The sequence below is a fragment of the Nymphalis io genome, chromosome 22 (genome assembly GCF_905147045.1).
Source record: "Nymphalis io chromosome 22, ilAglIoxx1.1, whole genome shotgun sequence".
NCBI classification, from domain to species: Eukaryota; Metazoa; Arthropoda; class Insecta; order Lepidoptera; family Nymphalidae; genus Nymphalis; species Nymphalis io.
This window is the reverse complement of record NC_065909.1, coordinates 699906-717643: the sequence shown is the minus strand read 5'-3', so window position 1 is coordinate 717643 and position 17738 is coordinate 699906. Positions and strand designations below refer to the sequence as shown.

The following is a 17738-nucleotide window of genomic DNA, read 5'->3' as shown; positions in this document are numbered from 1 at the left end:
ATTTATATATATACTTATATACATTTAGTAGGTAGACTTGCAAATGGGTTCCCTGACGGTAAGTGTTCACCACCGCACAAACATTGACACTGTAGAAAATATTAACCATTCCTTACATCGCCAATGCGCCATAAACCTTGGGAACTAAGCTGTTATGTCGCTTGTGCGTTTATTTACACTGACCCTTCAAACCGGAACACAAGAATACTAAGCATGGCAGTTTGATGATAGAAATGATCAGTGGGTGGTACATACAAAGACGGGTTTGATCAAAGCCCTATCACCAAGTGACAAAAAAATAATAAAAAATAAAAACAAATAAATTAGCTAAGATCCTTATATTATTTGGTATATTTTATAAAAATAAAACAAAAACTGATTACAGTCATGTTTACTCTTATCGAAGAGCGAGACAGCTAGTGTTAAAATAATTTACATCAACTTCAATACATATCTGTTATAAAATTCATGAACAATAGCAGTCGAGCAGAAAATCATATAAAAGTCATTCTTACAAGCAACCGGTACAAGTGGTACCCAGGCCGCACGATGGTCATGGAGGTGAAAGTTGCGTTGCTGATCTTTGCCTTCATATCCCTTGAGATGATCGTGGATGCGGGTAAGTTAGATAATTTTGTTACTTTTCAGATAAAATATTACCCAAGTTAGGTATCAATTATATATGTATAATTATTGTAAGCCAGTTTCAGAGCTGAAGATTAACGGCATATTTTGTAATTACATTTATGTAGATCAGCTGAGATGGTTCAGTGGCTAGAACGTGTGAATCTTAATCAAGGACTGTAGGTTCAAAACCGTGCAAGTAGAACTACATTTACATAAGCTTAATCTGTGTATATAATCAAATTCATGCTTAGCAGCGAAAGAAAACATCGTGACGATATGTATGTATGTGTCGAATGAAAATGTCTCAAGGGTATCCACCAACCCGCATTGGAGTAGATTGTTGGAATAAGCTAAAACCCTCTCCTTTGGAGGAGACGAGGCTTTTGCCCAGCAGTGGGATACTTATAGGCTGTTATTTACTTTATGTAGATCACATATTTAACACTACAGTTAGCTATAGCCAAAATATATTTCAAAAACGTTTTAGAATTATTTTACAATCCAATGCTAATGACGAACGCACAGCTTGAAGAGCACGGCTTAAAATGCTATCCTGGTCATACTGTTATAAAAATAGAAGAGAAATCATTAATAACCAATGATGAGAACTCTGAAGAAGAAACTAGAAGATCGCATATGAATGCCGAAGCTAAAGAAGAAAGCTGCAAGATTTGTGTGTGTTCTACAGATGGGAAGGACGAATATTGTAGTCGGAGACCTGCTAGGAATGTTAATGAATGCCTTCGGATGGGAACTTTGAAGAAAAACATGGAAAGGAATTTGCCTTTTGCGCACGAAAGATCATTGGCGTTTAGGATTAGGCGAGGTTTGTTTGTGGGTTTCGGTTCATTATGGAATCAATCAGTGCAGCTGAAATGTGGGACCTTGAAATTTGAAAACATTGAAATTTATTTTTGCATGTACATATAAGTTATATTTGTTTGATAATATAATTTAAGGTTAACGAAAATAGGCTCAGACATTGTAAAGTTACCTGTAGGTAAAGGTACTAGTAGAAGGTAATTGTTGCTTGAAAACAGGGCTGCGGTCGAAAGTACTTTATATAAATTAAGTTTAAAGTTTGAAAACGCTAGTTTTTGCATATCGAAATTGCTCGAATATTGTATAAAAAATTACCATTCTTAATTATAAGTACTTGATTCAACAGTTTAGGTCATAAAGATATTTACTGTCAATACAGATTATATTTGGCATAACGACGAGATACCCTACGAAGCTAAAGCTAGCTGTAAGCGAGGTTCTTCCTACTACAGCAACAATGTCAACGCCAACAACACTGACATTGACATCCCAAGTGACATCGACTCTCTCTTAGATTACTCCAATAAGGAAGTATGTTACTATTGCGTCTGCGCAACCCATGGGAGGCACGCTGGATGTATCGCAAGAGATACTTGGTATTGTGAATATTATAGAATTATCAGAGAACCGGATGCTCCGAGGAATAGATACCGCGATTTGTTCCAACAAGATCGACCGGCGTATTTCCGCCAACTTTCCTACAGGTTGAGGAGGACGATGGATGACGGTGTCGTGGCATTTATGGATGTCGGTATGAGTCTGTCTGAGTGACCATTCTTCTATGACTTTTTCGGCACGGCACCCTTTTTGTTGTTTTATTTATTTATGGTTTATTTTTTGGTGTTGTGAAGTGTTTTAGGCTGTTGTTATGTTATGTTATGTTAGTGTTAATTTTTTTTAATGTTTGCCAGAAACCTGCAACCAATCTTTAGATATTTATCTAAATTGTTATTTTATTAATATTGATTTGCCACTGTGTTTTGAAATGATTGTAAATGAGAGGTTGGTTGCAGGTGGCGATACATTGTGCTGCAACCATCCGAATGGCCATCGACGCAACTTACACGAGCAAGTACGAAACAAAATAAGGCTGATGAGAAGGAAGGTTCCGAAGGAAAATATCTTGGCTGGCAGCCCACGAGGGGATTATGTAGACTTCATAGTGAATAATGATTAAGATATAGCAATAGAAAAGTGACTGGAGTTTCTGAGACTGTAGTTTCATTACTCTTTATCCAGTTACTAAATATTTAAAATTCTTATCTTATCATTTGTGAAAGTGTTGATTTCAAAAGTGTTCGTGTAGTGAAGTGATCGTATTATCATTTTGTATTTTTATAAAAGTTATGTTTTGTGATAATTAAAGTGAATTTAAAGTGATTTACATGTTATGTGTTATTTATTTATCGCACGTTTGATTGCAATATTTTTTTACTATTGGCACATCATTTCTTTTCTTAGTCACCATTTATATTTCAGCTGCACTGATTTTGAAAACTAATTTTATTTTAAAGTGAGCTACTTTTTATTTACTTCATATATGACTATGTGTATCTTATTTTCAGTTTATAATTTAACAAATTGTTTTTATATATTAGTATCCGATTGGTTTGTCTCCATTAAATAATCCCATAATGTTTTTTTTGTTCAAAATTATGTACTATAGCCAATTCTACCATTCTTAAATATATCTTAAATATATAAATATACTAAGAGGACATTAGATTTATGTTTCATTAATAAATTAATTCAAGCAACTCGTCAATTTTAAGCTGCACTCTATGCTTTTAAGCTAAAAATATTTGGTTATAAAAGTAGAATTCTGCTAAATTTAATAAAAGTCATAATGTTCACGAAAAAGAATCAGTTATTTGGAAAATTTAATTCTAACATATAGGATCTCTATGTTTTCATATAGGCAGATTTTTTTATAAAGTTCAATAATAAAATACGCGATCTATGCGTGATCATTTTAACGATAACCATTTCACAGTTGGTGATGAGAGCGGTGATGCAAAATGCATACCATTTGTGTCCCAATATTCTGATTGTTCAGAAGGTAAGACTTATTTATATTATTATTTACATCTTATATGGTCCAGAATAACCTGAACCTGGCTTTGAAGGTCAAGGTTGACACAGTCTATTGTGTGTGATTGTTAATGGTTGTAAAGTTGAATCTAGCAAGGAATATTGAAATAAGATTCGTGTAAGCCTTATCATTTTCAAATTACGATATAAAGTTACCACTGGTTTACACGAATCAGCAAGAACACAATAGTCAGTATAAATTAATTACTCAATTTACATGGTCATGTAAAATATTATATCCTTTGTCAAAACGACGATTTTTTATATAAATAGATTTATATAAAAAATAACTTGAAAAATACAAGAATAATTTGTTCCACAGCTAATTCATGTTCTGGCTGCAACCGATGTTCTTGCTCAGCGGAGGGCGAGTGGCAGTGCGAATCTGTATTTGACTGTTCGGTTGATGATGAAGACGTTTTATCAGACAGACAAACATTCAGTACTGCCGTTGATGTTATGTTCACAGGTATATTTTATATATTGGTTCAAGTTACGGATTGTGTTAGATAATATGTGGAGAAGGTTTGAAGCTTATTCCATCACGGTACTCTATTGGGTGTCGGTGAACACACACGTTGAAATTATGTCAATTTCAATGAAATTTGACACATGCAGGTTTCCTCGCGATGTTTTACTTTTGAAAGTCAAGTTACGCTATATGAAAAGTTTTAACTGCAAATTCTGAGTTGAGCCAAAAACAAGTAATGGGGTTTTTCTATTGAAGTTTTCTCAATACCAGCTCGGAGTTTCTATGTTGTCACTGTTTACATTCAGACAAAACACAAGACCGTTTTACGTAATTTCCAAGACACGTGTCATTGTAAGTCCTGCGCCGGACTCAATCCGATCGTGTGGGATTGCGATCCACTCGGATTATGAGAGTGAGGGAATAGAGAGTTCCTATGTGCTTATGTACAAACTTGTGCATTATAATATCTCATTTGACACTAGGCTAGTTTTCTTAGTGAATGATCATGGCTAGGGTCGAAGGTTAGGGTCATGTTTAAACTAGTTTAACTAGAATTAATTATAAGCTTAACATTCATTTTTATAATTTATAAAATTAAAATAAAAAAAAATACGCATTACAAATTTATAAAAGAACAATTATTTTTATATTATAAAAATTACTGTACATAGCTTAAAAATAAATGAATAAATAATTTATTGCGTTTAACATTCGTAAAGACTAAATAATCTTGAATTAAAAACTGTTTTCAAATATTGTTGCAGAATTAAAAAAGAAGGCTAAGAAAAAAACTCAAAGCCAACTTGTACCCGATCCTCCGAAAACTGGAGATGAATTATTAGGTATAAAACAAAACAAAACTGTCAGTTTTATTATTCTTAACACTTCTGTCATTCTGTTACATTAATCTCAATATTGTTTCCAGGTTATTTAATCGCTATTCCTTGAAGAAAGCTCTAATTAACTTTTCTAATAAACTTTAAACGAAAGCACCTTTCTTTTATTTCTAAGCACAATTTTAGTACATCATGGTGAGTATTATTTATTTGTCTAAACGTGAAATGGTTGCATATTTTGGTAAATTTTAGTTCCAGACGTTAATCGTTATGAAGAAGATTTTGCAACATACATGTCTCGCCAAAAACGCTCTGTTGATGAGCGATCAGGTGATAAGAAGAACAAAAATCATACTATAAGCTTTTATCATACAGGAGACGACATAAATGAAGGTAAGTCAGAAATATACATTAATAATATTTAATACACCCGAGTAAATAACAATAATAATATTTGACAACATTTACAGATACATTAAGAGGTACAAATCATACAGGAACAATTTCAGCCAGTAAAGTGGATATGAAAAGTATGCCTAAAATATCACGACGGACGGATATTATCGATCACTTCAATAAATCTGATATAAGTCCTCTGCAAATTGAATATAATCCTCAGGACTATGATCACCACATTACTGAAAACAAGATTGAATCGACACCCCAAGCTCAAGATTTGAATCATTTAAATAATGGCAAGCTTCGTAATATCATTGGTAATTATTCACAAAGTATGAAGAACAAAGATTTATCGAAGCTCGTTGTGACTGAGCTAAAACATGGTACGGAAGTGATAGGTGATAAGAATGTCCCGCCAATGTCTAACATTACTTTTACACCTGAAAATGACACTTTAACTGCAATGACATACATAGCGGGCAATCTCCTCACTAAACTATGGGACATGGAAAAAGAGTCTACTGACGCGTCAATCGAAGTCGAATCAATGAAACACAAAAAAATTAACGATTTACTTGAACTTTTTAAAGAACCACTTAGTATACGACAAGAAACTTTTCTTAAGAATGCTCTTAAAAAATTATCAGATACTCTAAATAGAAATAAAAACACCAAAAACGTTTCGTTTTGTGAAACAATAGCAGAAAAAGATATTTCCAGCGATGAAAATACAAATATAAAAGAGACCCACAACATTACAATGACAAATTGCAGAAAAGCAAAAATGGATAAAAAGCAAGAAGAAAAAGAAACCACTACTGACGTTATATCAAAGTTGAATAACGTTTTAAGTTTAATGAAAAAGTTTGAACAAGTTCAAAATAGTATAAAAGACTTAAAGCATCATACGCTCAATGTTCAACCTGATGAATTAGACATAAATAGTGGTGGTGGCACCGCGAGTGCTGAGATGAAGAATGTTGAAAATTCTTCTCTTAATTTGTTTGGCCATCTATTAGAAAAAATTACAAAACTTCTTATTCCCAACAATGCGAGTAAAAAATACACGAGTAAAATCAAAAATCTAAACCAGTTTAACGGAAAGGACAATGTGAAAGGTGTTATCGAAGATAAATTTAAAATTGATTTGAGAAATACAAATATGACAATTAAAGATAAATTAATTTTTGACTATTTAAATCATATAAGAAATAATCCTAACTGCTTACTCAGCCAAATACAGGAAAATAAAGATGAACGAAATATCAATATCGAAGGAGACATTCTGTATAACTTATCAGATTTTTTTAGAATAAAATCTCTTTTTGATTTAATTAAATTAACGAAACCTGAGACAGAAAGAACTCAGGCTATATCAACTGCTGAAACATATAAAGAAGAGTCCGCAGCGAAAGTTGTTTTACGAGATACTACAAGTAATGTAACAAACAATGTTTCTCAAAAAATAAACATAACTAAAGAAAAACTCAAAGGTCATTTAAAAGCGATTATTGATGACCTCCTTGAGTTGCAAAACGAAAACGATCCAAAATCAAAAAGTAAAATAAACATACTCGATGCTCTCCCTTGTATCTATAATATATTAAATGCAGACAAACTTAATAATGATAAAAATACAAAGAAAAAAGTTGATTCTGATCCTTTAAGTAAAATAAAGAAATTAATAGATTCATTAAAAATTGAATTAACATCAAACACTCTAACGCGTAGAAATAACGTAGTATCCACTGAAAGACCTCATTCCGCAAAAGTTTTAGAGAGGATATTAAGAAACGTAAATAAAGACCTCATACCAACACGTAGAAATTTTAATTACAAAAGACCAAAAACGCTTGAAGAGTTAAAAAATATTATGGAAAAAATAGAGTTATCCAGCAACAGTTATAAAAATTTTGCTTTGCTTGCAGTCATACCTCCGCAAAAACGCCTTATGTTATTGAAAACTCTAGAAGCAGATACGAAACAAAGTATACTTGCGTTAAAAAATATCAAAGATTCTCTAGATACTATATCTAAACTGCCTGTGTATAAACAAAACGATTTCGAAGAATTTATTGACAACGCTGAGAATAACATCAATCTGAGTGTAAAAGTATTAAATAATTTAGGAAAATCAATGCAAAAAAATAACGCAAAAGATATGGTCGAGGTTTTCGCGCCAGATAAATATGAAGCTATTAACAGACAAACAGTGCAAATGGCTGATACAAACCCAGAACTAGATACGAATTATAAAAATAATGATATTAAACTGACCCGAGATCAAATCTTAAGTATATTAATAGAAAATCGCATTAAGCTTTATTTAGCAACAAAGGAAGCAACAAACGCAGATCTTACTGATGATATTAATTACAATATTGGTAAAAGAATTATATCCTTATTACGACAGGGTAACGTGATTGTCGCCAAAGAGCTCTTTAAAGTTTTTATAGCTAACAAACGCGAAGGATTGAAGGGTGATCCAGGTAATTTTGATTTATTATTCAATTAAATGTATTATATATTCAATTAAAAGTGTAAATAAACACAAGGGACATAACATCTTAGTTCCCAATGTTGGTGGCGCATTAGCGATGTAAGCGATGGTTAATATTTCTTACAATGCCAATGTCCTTGGGCGTTGGTGACCACTTACCGTCTGGTGGCCCATATGCTCGTCCTATTCTACACAATATACCTATTCTATAAAAAAATATAGAGAAGGTGAGATACGAAGGGAGTCCTTTAAAATATATATTTTGAGATTTATATAAAAAATTGACATTTTCAGCAGCGTCAATTACAGCAAATAATGTCAAAGTGAAGAGTCCCCTTTTAATGGCGCTTAAGGAACCACTTATAAGATTTGATAATAATGCCAAGAAAATGCAATTGAAAACGCCCGAGTTGCTATTTACACAACTACTAAATCTAAAAAAGATAACATAAAAAAATGTCTTTATTTAAATTATATTTCGTACTTTTATAATGTTTTTATAAATAAATATTTAAACAAATATCTTTTTTTTCTATATATCGGTCCCAATTTCAAATCTCGTAAAAGCTATTGTTTCATTATATAATATTACATATATTTTAAAGTTAAAATTACCTCACTATAAAAAGAATTTTCTAATCTACGACATGAATATTTGAAATTTTACTACCTTACTTATAAATGTTGCTTAGCGGCTCTTTGGCTAAGCAACGATTTCTCTCGTTCTCTCATTATCGATTTGACATTCGAAAGAAGAAGACACAGACTAAACAACGGTTATAGGAAAGGCCGTTGATAGTTTAATTTTTATAATTATAACAATAATATAATTACTTGAGCTCGATACTATATAACAGAATAAATAAGATCAATATATACTCACTTACGACTTAACAGTGTAAAACGCAAATGACAAACTGGCTCCTCAAATTGGGCTATGATGAGACTGAGTTATTACTTAAACGATTAATATAACATTGGCCTAATTTATTTTACTTCCTACCCCTTATTATACACTTCATAAAACATATTTATGTATCCATTTATTTTTATAAAAAATATGTTAGATTTCAATTATTATCATTAGTAGCTTAAAATAAAGTATTTGACAATTTTATATGTTTGTTAAATTAAATTATATTTTATTTTATGTTTAAATTGAACAAATCATAAATAAATGTGCTGTCGAATAGCTACGCCACAGTTTAATACTATTGTAGTTACTATCGTATATATTGTTATACAGTAACAGTACAGTAACAGCCTGTGAATGTCCCATTGCTGGGCTAAGGCCTCCTCTCCCTTATGAGGAGAAGTTTTGGAACTTATACCACCACGCTGCTCCAATGCGGGTTGGTAGAATACACATGTGGTAGAATTTCAATGATATCAGACACATGCAGGTTTCCTAACGATGTTTTCCTTCACCGTCAAGCACGAGATGAATAATAAAAACAAATTAAGCACATGAAAATTCACGCGTTATAACCACTTGGCCATCTCGGCTCACAGTAAACAGGATTATTTGGACAGTTTCACCGAAAACATCGCATTGCAGTTTTTTATATAAGAGTATTTTTTTAAATACTTTAGAATTGCCATTGTATACACTCATTTGAACAGCATTTATATATGGCTAAAGTATTAAGTCTTGATCGGAAAGAAAATAAAAAGTAATGATGTTTTTAGGTAACACTGTTTTTATTTCACCTAAAAGTCATAAGATTTGTTTTAATTTGAAGAAATAATAATAAAAAAAACATTATAGCTATTTAAATGGATATGATTGAACATTTAAAACTAGCGAATGCATATCCTTAATTATTATGTTTTATTTTTTTAAATAAAACAGTTTTTGATGTCGTTGATACTACTTTCTTATTCTTGCTGTGACCTAAAAGAAGTAAATTTTACGCATTTAAATTAGAAAATTTTTAGGCAGAGATTAAAAAAGGGCAGGCATTAATTAAAAACATGTACGCGTAACTTACTTAGGAATTATAGTGTGTTAGTAAGTGCTCAGTTATCTATATTGTCGTTATATAAATTGTTTAATAATGAAATGTTGAAAAAAACAGTTATTGATATAATTAATTTTGAAAATTTCTAAAAAGCCTTAAATACATACAGTATCAGTAGTAGCCTGTAAACGTCTCACTGCTAGGCTGTCTCATTTTGAGGAGAAGGCTTGCAACTGATTTCACCACACACAGATACAAATGTGATAGATTTTCACCAGATACATACGAGTTTCCTCACGATGCTTTACTTCATCGCCGCGCACGAGATGAATTATAAACACAAATCAAGCACATGAAAATTCAGATATATGACGACTGGGCCTTCTCGTTTCATCTCATAAATGTATAGGTATATAAAACACTCACCGCGATATTTGGTTTTTTTGGTAGTTACTTTGAACCCGTTTTTGTTGTTTAAAGGTTTTATCGTTTTAGCTCTAGATCTCGAATAACGCGGAGCAAAAATGTGCTTTATTTTGTACATAAACTTTCGAAATTCTCCAGCCGACCTTTTATTTCTCGCGGACATAATGTTCAAATTATTCTGCCACCTTTGCATAATTTCCTCATATTCTGACATTTTTTTCTTATTCATTTCATCCATCTTTTCCCTTGCCATATGTCGTAGTACTTCAGCATTGGTAACATTTTTGTGAAATAATTTTCGTAACTCTTTTTTGGAAATTTTCAACATTTTCTTAATTTTTTGGAATATTGATTTCTTCTTTACATTATTCTTGTTTTTATTTTTAAAACGTTGATTTGGTTTCAACTTTATCATTTGTTTAATTCGATTTTTCATTTGATGCAGATCATTAGTTAGTTTGGAAACTACTTTTTCTCCTAAAACTTGACTGTTAGTTGTCATACGTCGATGATTTGCAAATTCTACGAACTTTAGTGCATTATTAATTGTAAGTATATCCTTTGATAACGCTATATGTAAAGATTTCAGATTATAAAGACGTTCTTGAATCGAACTTTGCCCAATTTCTGGTATCAAGTTCTGCCATTTGTTTTCTATACTTGTTAAGTAGCTCAGAATATTGTATTTAGGTTTAAATAATTTTGTATCACTAATATCAAAATCTTCTGAATAAAATCTACCAATTAATCTTTTTAAAATTCTTCTTAAATTAGGAGACACAGTGACTAAAACATCATTAGTGGGTGCATCTCTGTCTAAAACTTCTAGAATATTAATAATAATATCTACAAGACGATTATTTCTTTCGTTCGTATCATGCGAGTTAAATTGTTTTCGAAAATTAACCTTATTGTGTTTTGTTATATTTGATTTCTTATTTTCTTCGTTAACGTAGTATTTCATAGATCGTACGAGAACATTGAGGTTGTGAGGCATGGAAGTATTCGACAGTTTTTGTATTCCTGCAATATCCCTTATTACTTCAAAGATGTCCCTTTTTAATTTTTTCAAATATTTCTCTAATATATTTGGATCGTGTTTTCTTAAAACTTCGTTTGGCTGATTTGCTTCAAATTGGTATAAATGTATGATGGGATTCTCATTGTATTTTGAATCATTTGATATGTCATTTGGAATACTTATATTTCCGAACGTTTTAAGATATAAAATAAGTTTTTCTTTAATATTTGTTAATTTTTTAAGTTCATTTTGTTTCTCATTTACAATTTTATTTAAAGAAAATACAATATTCTTTTGTAATTCCTCCATTTTGTCAATAGTATTGTTATAATTTATTGGTAAAAGAATATCCGTTTCATTTGCATCTGAAGGTATATCACGTTTCTTTATATTTATAATATTTTCTTTCACATCATTTAAAGAAAATATAACATTTTCGTTCTCTCTAATATTACTAATTGCTGAAAATTTTATAGAATTGAAATAAAAATATTTCATGTTCTTATATATTATATTATTAAATGTAAATACATAATCTGCGATATATATACATAAAATAAATAATGCTTTATCTGTAAACTTACCGGTTTTCAGGGAAGCGGTTGTTTTATTTTCTGGTTTTCCGTTGGGTATATTTAATTCACCTGCCTCAGTATCATAATAAGCACCAATTTCTTTTAATAGATCAAAAGTGATTGGATCGTTACTTTTGTAGAGTATAGCTCCAGTGTGATTAGTATTTATATCGAGATTGTCATCTTCCATCGCGCTGTTTAATAAATCGTTAAAACTTAGCAAATCAGATTCTGAATTAGTATGATTGGTTTGTTTCTTGGATACGTCTGTAAAAATATATTTCATTTGTTTTACATTATGTATTTTTATATTAATAAATGAAACTCAAAGGCTAATATTTAAACTTTACCATTGTGTGTGTTTGTATTTGTTATCTTAATAGACATTTCCGTTTTATTCTGAGCTGCATTTTCAAAGCCTTCAATTCCATATAACCATGTTAATAAATCTTCGTAGCTTATTTTACTGTCTTGATTAATTTCATTGGTCGATCTTTTAAATCTTTCATTGGAATGTGAGTTTATATTTTTATTTAAAGAAAATACAATATTCTTTTGTAATTCCTCCATTTTGTCAATAGTATTGTTATAATTTATTGGTAAAAGAATATCCGTTTCATTTGCATCTGAAGGTATATCACGTTTCTTTATATTTATAATATTTTCTTTCACATCATTTAAAGAAAATATAACATTTTCGTTCTCTCTAATATTACTAATTGCTGAAAATTTTATAGAATTGAAATAAAAATATTTCATGTTCTTATATATTATATTATTAAATGTAAATACATAATCTGCGATATATATACATAAAATAAATAATGCTTTATCTGTAAACTTACCGGTTTTCAGGGAAGCGGTTGTTTTATTTTCTGGTTTTCCGTTGGGTATATTTAATTCACCTGCCTCAGTATCATAATAAGCACCAATTTCTTTTAATAGATCAAAAGTGATTGGATCGTTACTTTTGTAGAGTATAGCTCCAGTGTGATTAGTATTTATATCGAGATTGTCATCTTCCATCGCGCTGTTTAATAAATCGTTAAAACTTAGCAAATCAGATTCTGAATTAGTATGATTGGTTTGTTTCTTGGATACGTCTGTAAAAATATATTTCATTTGTTTTACATTATGTATTTTTATATTAATAAATGAAACTCAAAGGCTAATATTTAAACTTTACCATTGTGTGTGTTTGTATTTGTTATCTTAATAGACATTTCCGTTTTATTCTGAGCTGCATTTTCAAAGCCTTCAATTCCATATAACCATGTTAATAAATCTTCGTAGCTTATTTTACTGTCTTGATTAATTTCATTGGTCGATCTTTTAAATCTTTCATTGGAATGTGAGTTTATATCTAGGACGGAAATAAAAGTTTAAACGATAATTAAATTAAGTGAATGATATATAATATACACCCGATACGATACGAACCGAATATACAGCGTGGTAGGACTTTGTGCCCCGCCGGGGTAAAACAGTACGTACGCCTACCAAACATAAATACCTACTAAAAAATAAATAAGTAAGTTGTGTTTCTGCTGCTCCAATATGCTTTAGACACATACACTAACCTCATGGGTGGAATAAAGGGTCTATGAGGAACGTTTATATTGAAAGACAAACGTACAAAGATCTCTTATATTTTTTTGGGCCAGTAAATTACCGGGGCGACACAGAACAGTGCACCAACTTTTTAAAGAATCGGCAATAGACTCAGTAGTATTGGCTATGCGTATTGTAAAAATTTAGGCTAAGAACTCACAGGGTGATTTTCACGCAAAGTTCTGTTCGGTTAACGCGGACGTCGCGGTTGCGGTCATTGCCCGCAAACTTGTTGGGCGATTATCGCAAGATGAGTGGTTATACAAAATTACGTTAGATTTCTAAACGCGCGTCGCCCGCAAACCAACGAAAAGCACGCGCCCGAAGCCCGCCGAAGCTACGGGTGACCGCGACCTGCGTGATTCTAGTAGTTGCCCGCCGGCGCAGCGGGACCCGCAAACAATGGCACACGTTGCGGGCGTAAAAGGCATCGTGAAATGTATTTATGTATGCATTTTATATACATATTTGCATACTACAGAGGCCGCAGGCCTACGACCGTACGGCCTTAGATTAACGATTTATAATTTTAAGGGCAAACGATATTATAAGTATAGATTACAGAACTTACATCTCCGGAGTTTTTCCATCACTACAACCAGTGTTCTGTGGTCTGCGATCAGAGGATCATTCTTTAAACAGCGCTGAACTGAGCTGCAATTCCATCTTCCATAGACATTACAGCTACATATTTTGCAGTCAACGCAAATGTTATCTGAAATATAAAGGAACAGCTCGTGAATATCCCATTACTGGGCAAAGTTTCGCCTTTCGTAAGAAGAAAGCTTGAAGTTTGTCCTACTATGCTGTTTCGTTGGACACCTGAATATTCATGATATTTTCCTCCACCACTGATCATGATATCAATATTATAGACACTAATGAAGCACATAAAACTAAGCTGTGCTATACCGAATTCGAACCTTTGGTTAAAAACCTATTATATATTAAACGTTCTATCACAAACACACATAAAAAAATGAAGATATTCAAAGTGGGTACTTTTTGTCACAGAATAAGATATATATATTTTTATTGATTATTTTTTTATTGACTAAAGCTTTATTAACGCTCACTAAACTGCGTAAAAGTGAGTAAAATAACAATTTGAAACTATAATTTTTGTTTTCTTTTTTTTATAACGTCAGACGTCAATTGTTATAATTGTTCTTATAGCAACGTCGATTCTTTGTAACAGCTTTTTTATTTTTTTAAATCTCTACAATCGTGTTGTACGTGTATTTGGTGTACTTTTTATTTTTTAATGTAGTAAGGCAGTTAAATTTCGGTCGTGTCTTTGTACATAATATCCATAATTTTATACATATGTATAAAATTGTAGGATTAGTGTCGCACAAGCCATACGATAAGTCATATGATAACGCTATTTCGTTTTAAGGAATTGTCTGTATTGTAAATATTTGGTGCGCGAGTCTAATAATATTAGTGTTATTAATATTTGAAATACACATTTCTCTTAGTGGGTATATTTTTAACTTAATTATAGTGTTTTATTTACCTTTATTGCAGGTGGTATACTGTGATATTAGAGGGAGACAATCTTCGTACGGCTCCGTAGATGCTGTGATGTAACAAACAGACGTAATTAATATCACAAGCTATTTTAACTATATATATCGAGGAATGCTAGATACGTATATATATATGTTTTTCTGTAATAACAGGATGAGAAAATTTGATGATGAAATTCTTCATTTCTTTGTCCTACAGCAGGCTCGCTAATGTTAATTGGTTATCATTGCCTATATACATTGGTAAGTGGTATTTAATTTCACTACTAATAAGCTCACGACTACGCTATATATATTGGAATTTATAATAATAATATAATATCCTGGTACATTATTCACACGGCCATCTGATCCCAAACTAAGCAGAGCTTGTACTATGGAAACCAGACAACTCATATACTACATATACTACTTTTCTTTTGTAAATACGTACTTATATAGATAATTACACCCAGACTCAGGACAAACAGACATGTTTTAATTTTTAATTAAAACAAATGATCAGACAACAATAATTATTACAGAATACTAATACGATCGGAATATAATTACAATTATAAGATTTAATAGTAATTCGTATAAATAAATAAGTTTAATTTAATTAAAATAGTTATAATTAAACAAATAGATTATCTTCATCAATGTCACATGTTACAATTGAAAACAAAATGAGTGTTTGATGAACTGTACCTTTTTTAGCACTAGAAAAACGCATTACGAGTTTCCACCACGGGAACATTGGGGGGTATGTGGGGCTCGCCGATGTCCGAGGCGCCCAGTGCGCCCCGAACATCGGAATACCCACTAAAAAACCAGCGGTATTCTTTCTGTCTTAACGTGGAGCGTCACGGGTGATGAACCTCGAATGATTACCTTTATCAACATATTGCAGTAACATGTTTCCAACTTCGTCGTTCAAATCGTTATCTTCCGGTTCATAATCATCAATATTTGCATAACTGGCATAAACTTCACCATAATACTCGCATCTTGGTTTCCTTAAAGTGGTACAGTCGAATCCGTAACAAATTTTACAGTTTTCTGCGGTGCTATCTCGTATAATAGTAAATTCATCTTCTACTATTGCTGAAAGTGAAAACACACAACAATATTTTGAAAAAAATACTAACATTTCATAACTGTTACTTTATAATTTGATAAATAATAATGTTTTCCTTCTGTCTAAATCCGGCCAGAGCCTTCATTTTCAACGGACATTATACAGATATTAAGCAATTGCGCAGGAATTATTATAGTGTGCGCGTGTGTGGACTTTCTCGTAATTCATTTTTATTTTTTCACTCTCGAATGGAAAGTATTCTTATACAGTAGCAACGCTTTATGTGCTTTAATAGGCACTGAAGTCTTGAACACTACCAGTTTTCAAACATCGTGTTGCTTTTTGGAAATTTTTACAGGAAATTGACATAATATTTGAACGTAGGACTTCGAGATCGTAGTAATTTAAACTAGCTAACTTATGAGTGAATAAATATCACTGTGTTTTCGTACACACTTGTTTGTTGTTCGTAACTGTCGATATTCGAATGCAGAAATAATATATAAGAAACTAGGGATTCATTTATATATCGAAATATACAATTTAAATGTAGAACATCAATTACATAGCTTACTCTTATTTAACATATCTTTTTGACAAGTATTGTGTATATATACAAGGGTAAAAGATATGTTAAATAAGAGTAAGCTATGTAATTGATGTTCTACATTTAAATTGTATAAAAATATATATAATTGTAATAATTTGACATAATTATACTTTTGTGTTTATAAATACGTCTGAAAACTGAATTGTTACCTAATAACATATAACAACACTTACCAGAGACGAGAGAAATGGTTAAAAATATCCACACGAACATCGTAAGAACAATGCATTAAAATTCGTAATATGAGACCGTATACTTTAAAACTCCGACAGGGTTGGATTTTGGAGTTTTTCTTATGGCGTTACATAAGTACTGTGGCTTGTAGCTTCAATCAACAGCCAATCGTTGTCCACTGCTGAACATAGGCCTCTCCCAAGGTGCGCCAAAGCTCCCTGTTCTCCGCCTTCCGCATCCAGTTGGTGCCCGCCACCTTCTTAAGGTCGTCGGTCCACCTGGCTGGAGGGCGCCCTACGCTGCGCTTGCCGATTCGCGGTCTCCACTCTAGGACTCGTCTGCTCCAACGGCCAGCGGTCCTACGACATACGTGACCAGCCCACTGCCACTTCAGCCTGCTAATTTTGCAAGCTATGTCGGTGACTCCGGTTCTTTTCCGGATAATCTCATTTCTGATCTTATCCTTCAAAAATACTCCGAGCATAGCTCGCTCCATAGCACTCTCAGCGACTTTGAATTTGTGGACTATTCCCGCAGTTAGTGTCCACGTTTCGGCACCGTATGTCAAGGCAGGTAAGACGCATTTTTTGAAGACTTTCGTCTTCAAACATTGCGGTATAGACGACTTGAGGAATTGACGAAGGTTGCCAAATGCTGCCCATCCCAAGCGAATTCTTCAATCGGCTTCCTTCTCGAAGTTGTTCCTACCGACTTGTATTATCTGTCCTAGGTAGGTATATTCACTAACAACTTCGAGAGGTTTCCCATCGACGTATATCGGTCCCGGCACGACATGCCTATTGAACATGACCTTGGTCTTGTCCAAGTTTATACCGAGACCGACACACCGGGAAGACTCGCCTAGGTTACGCAGCATTTCGGTGAGTTGTTCCAGTGACTCTGCTATGATGACGATATCGTCGGCAAATCGAAGGTGTGAGATGTACTCGCCGTTTACATTGACTCCATACCCGGTCCAATCCAGCGTCTTGAAAACATCTTCCAACGCGTTGGTGAACAG

General features: G+C 32.4%; 2 protein-coding genes across 4 annotated transcripts; one reads left to right on the top strand and one right to left on the bottom strand.

Moving 5' to 3' along the window:
- Nucleotides 1-474: 474 nt before the first annotated feature.
- Nucleotides 475-8224, top strand: LOC126777026 (uncharacterized). 3 transcript variants are annotated; one of them, XM_050499851.1, is made up of 8 exons: nucleotides 475-619; nucleotides 1115-1453; nucleotides 3443-3508; nucleotides 3863-4009; nucleotides 4777-4854; nucleotides 5101-5241; nucleotides 5319-7736; nucleotides 8045-8224. In XM_050499851.1, exons 1-8 carry the CDS (start codon nucleotides 550-552, stop codon nucleotides 8197-8199), a joined length of 3414 nt encoding a protein of 1137 aa, XP_050355808.1. In that variant the 5' UTR covers nucleotides 475-549; the 3' UTR covers nucleotides 8200-8224. The 3 variants fall into 3 exon arrangements, with proteins under 3 accessions (XP_050355808.1, XP_050355807.1, XP_050355809.1); XM_050499850.1 differs by having other exon boundaries at nucleotides 8042-8224; XM_050499852.1 differs by lacking the exon at nucleotides 1115-1453 and having other exon boundaries at nucleotides 8042-8224.
- Nucleotides 8225-9452: 1228 nt separating this feature from the next.
- On the bottom strand, nucleotides 9453-16756 carry LOC126777030 (GATA zinc finger domain-containing protein 14-like). Its single transcript, XM_050499868.1, has 10 exons — nucleotides 16717-16756; nucleotides 15747-15959; nucleotides 14861-14923; nucleotides 13913-14056; nucleotides 12917-13093; nucleotides 12576-12833; nucleotides 12081-12452; nucleotides 11740-11997; nucleotides 10135-11616; nucleotides 9453-9641 (listed from the first exon to the last, which is right to left on the bottom strand). The coding sequence occupies exons 1-10, from the start codon at nucleotides 16754-16756 to the stop codon at nucleotides 9565-9567; spliced, it is 3084 nt and encodes a 1027-aa protein (XP_050355825.1). The 3' UTR covers nucleotides 9453-9564.
- Between the last annotated feature and the right edge of the window lie 982 nt (nucleotides 16757-17738).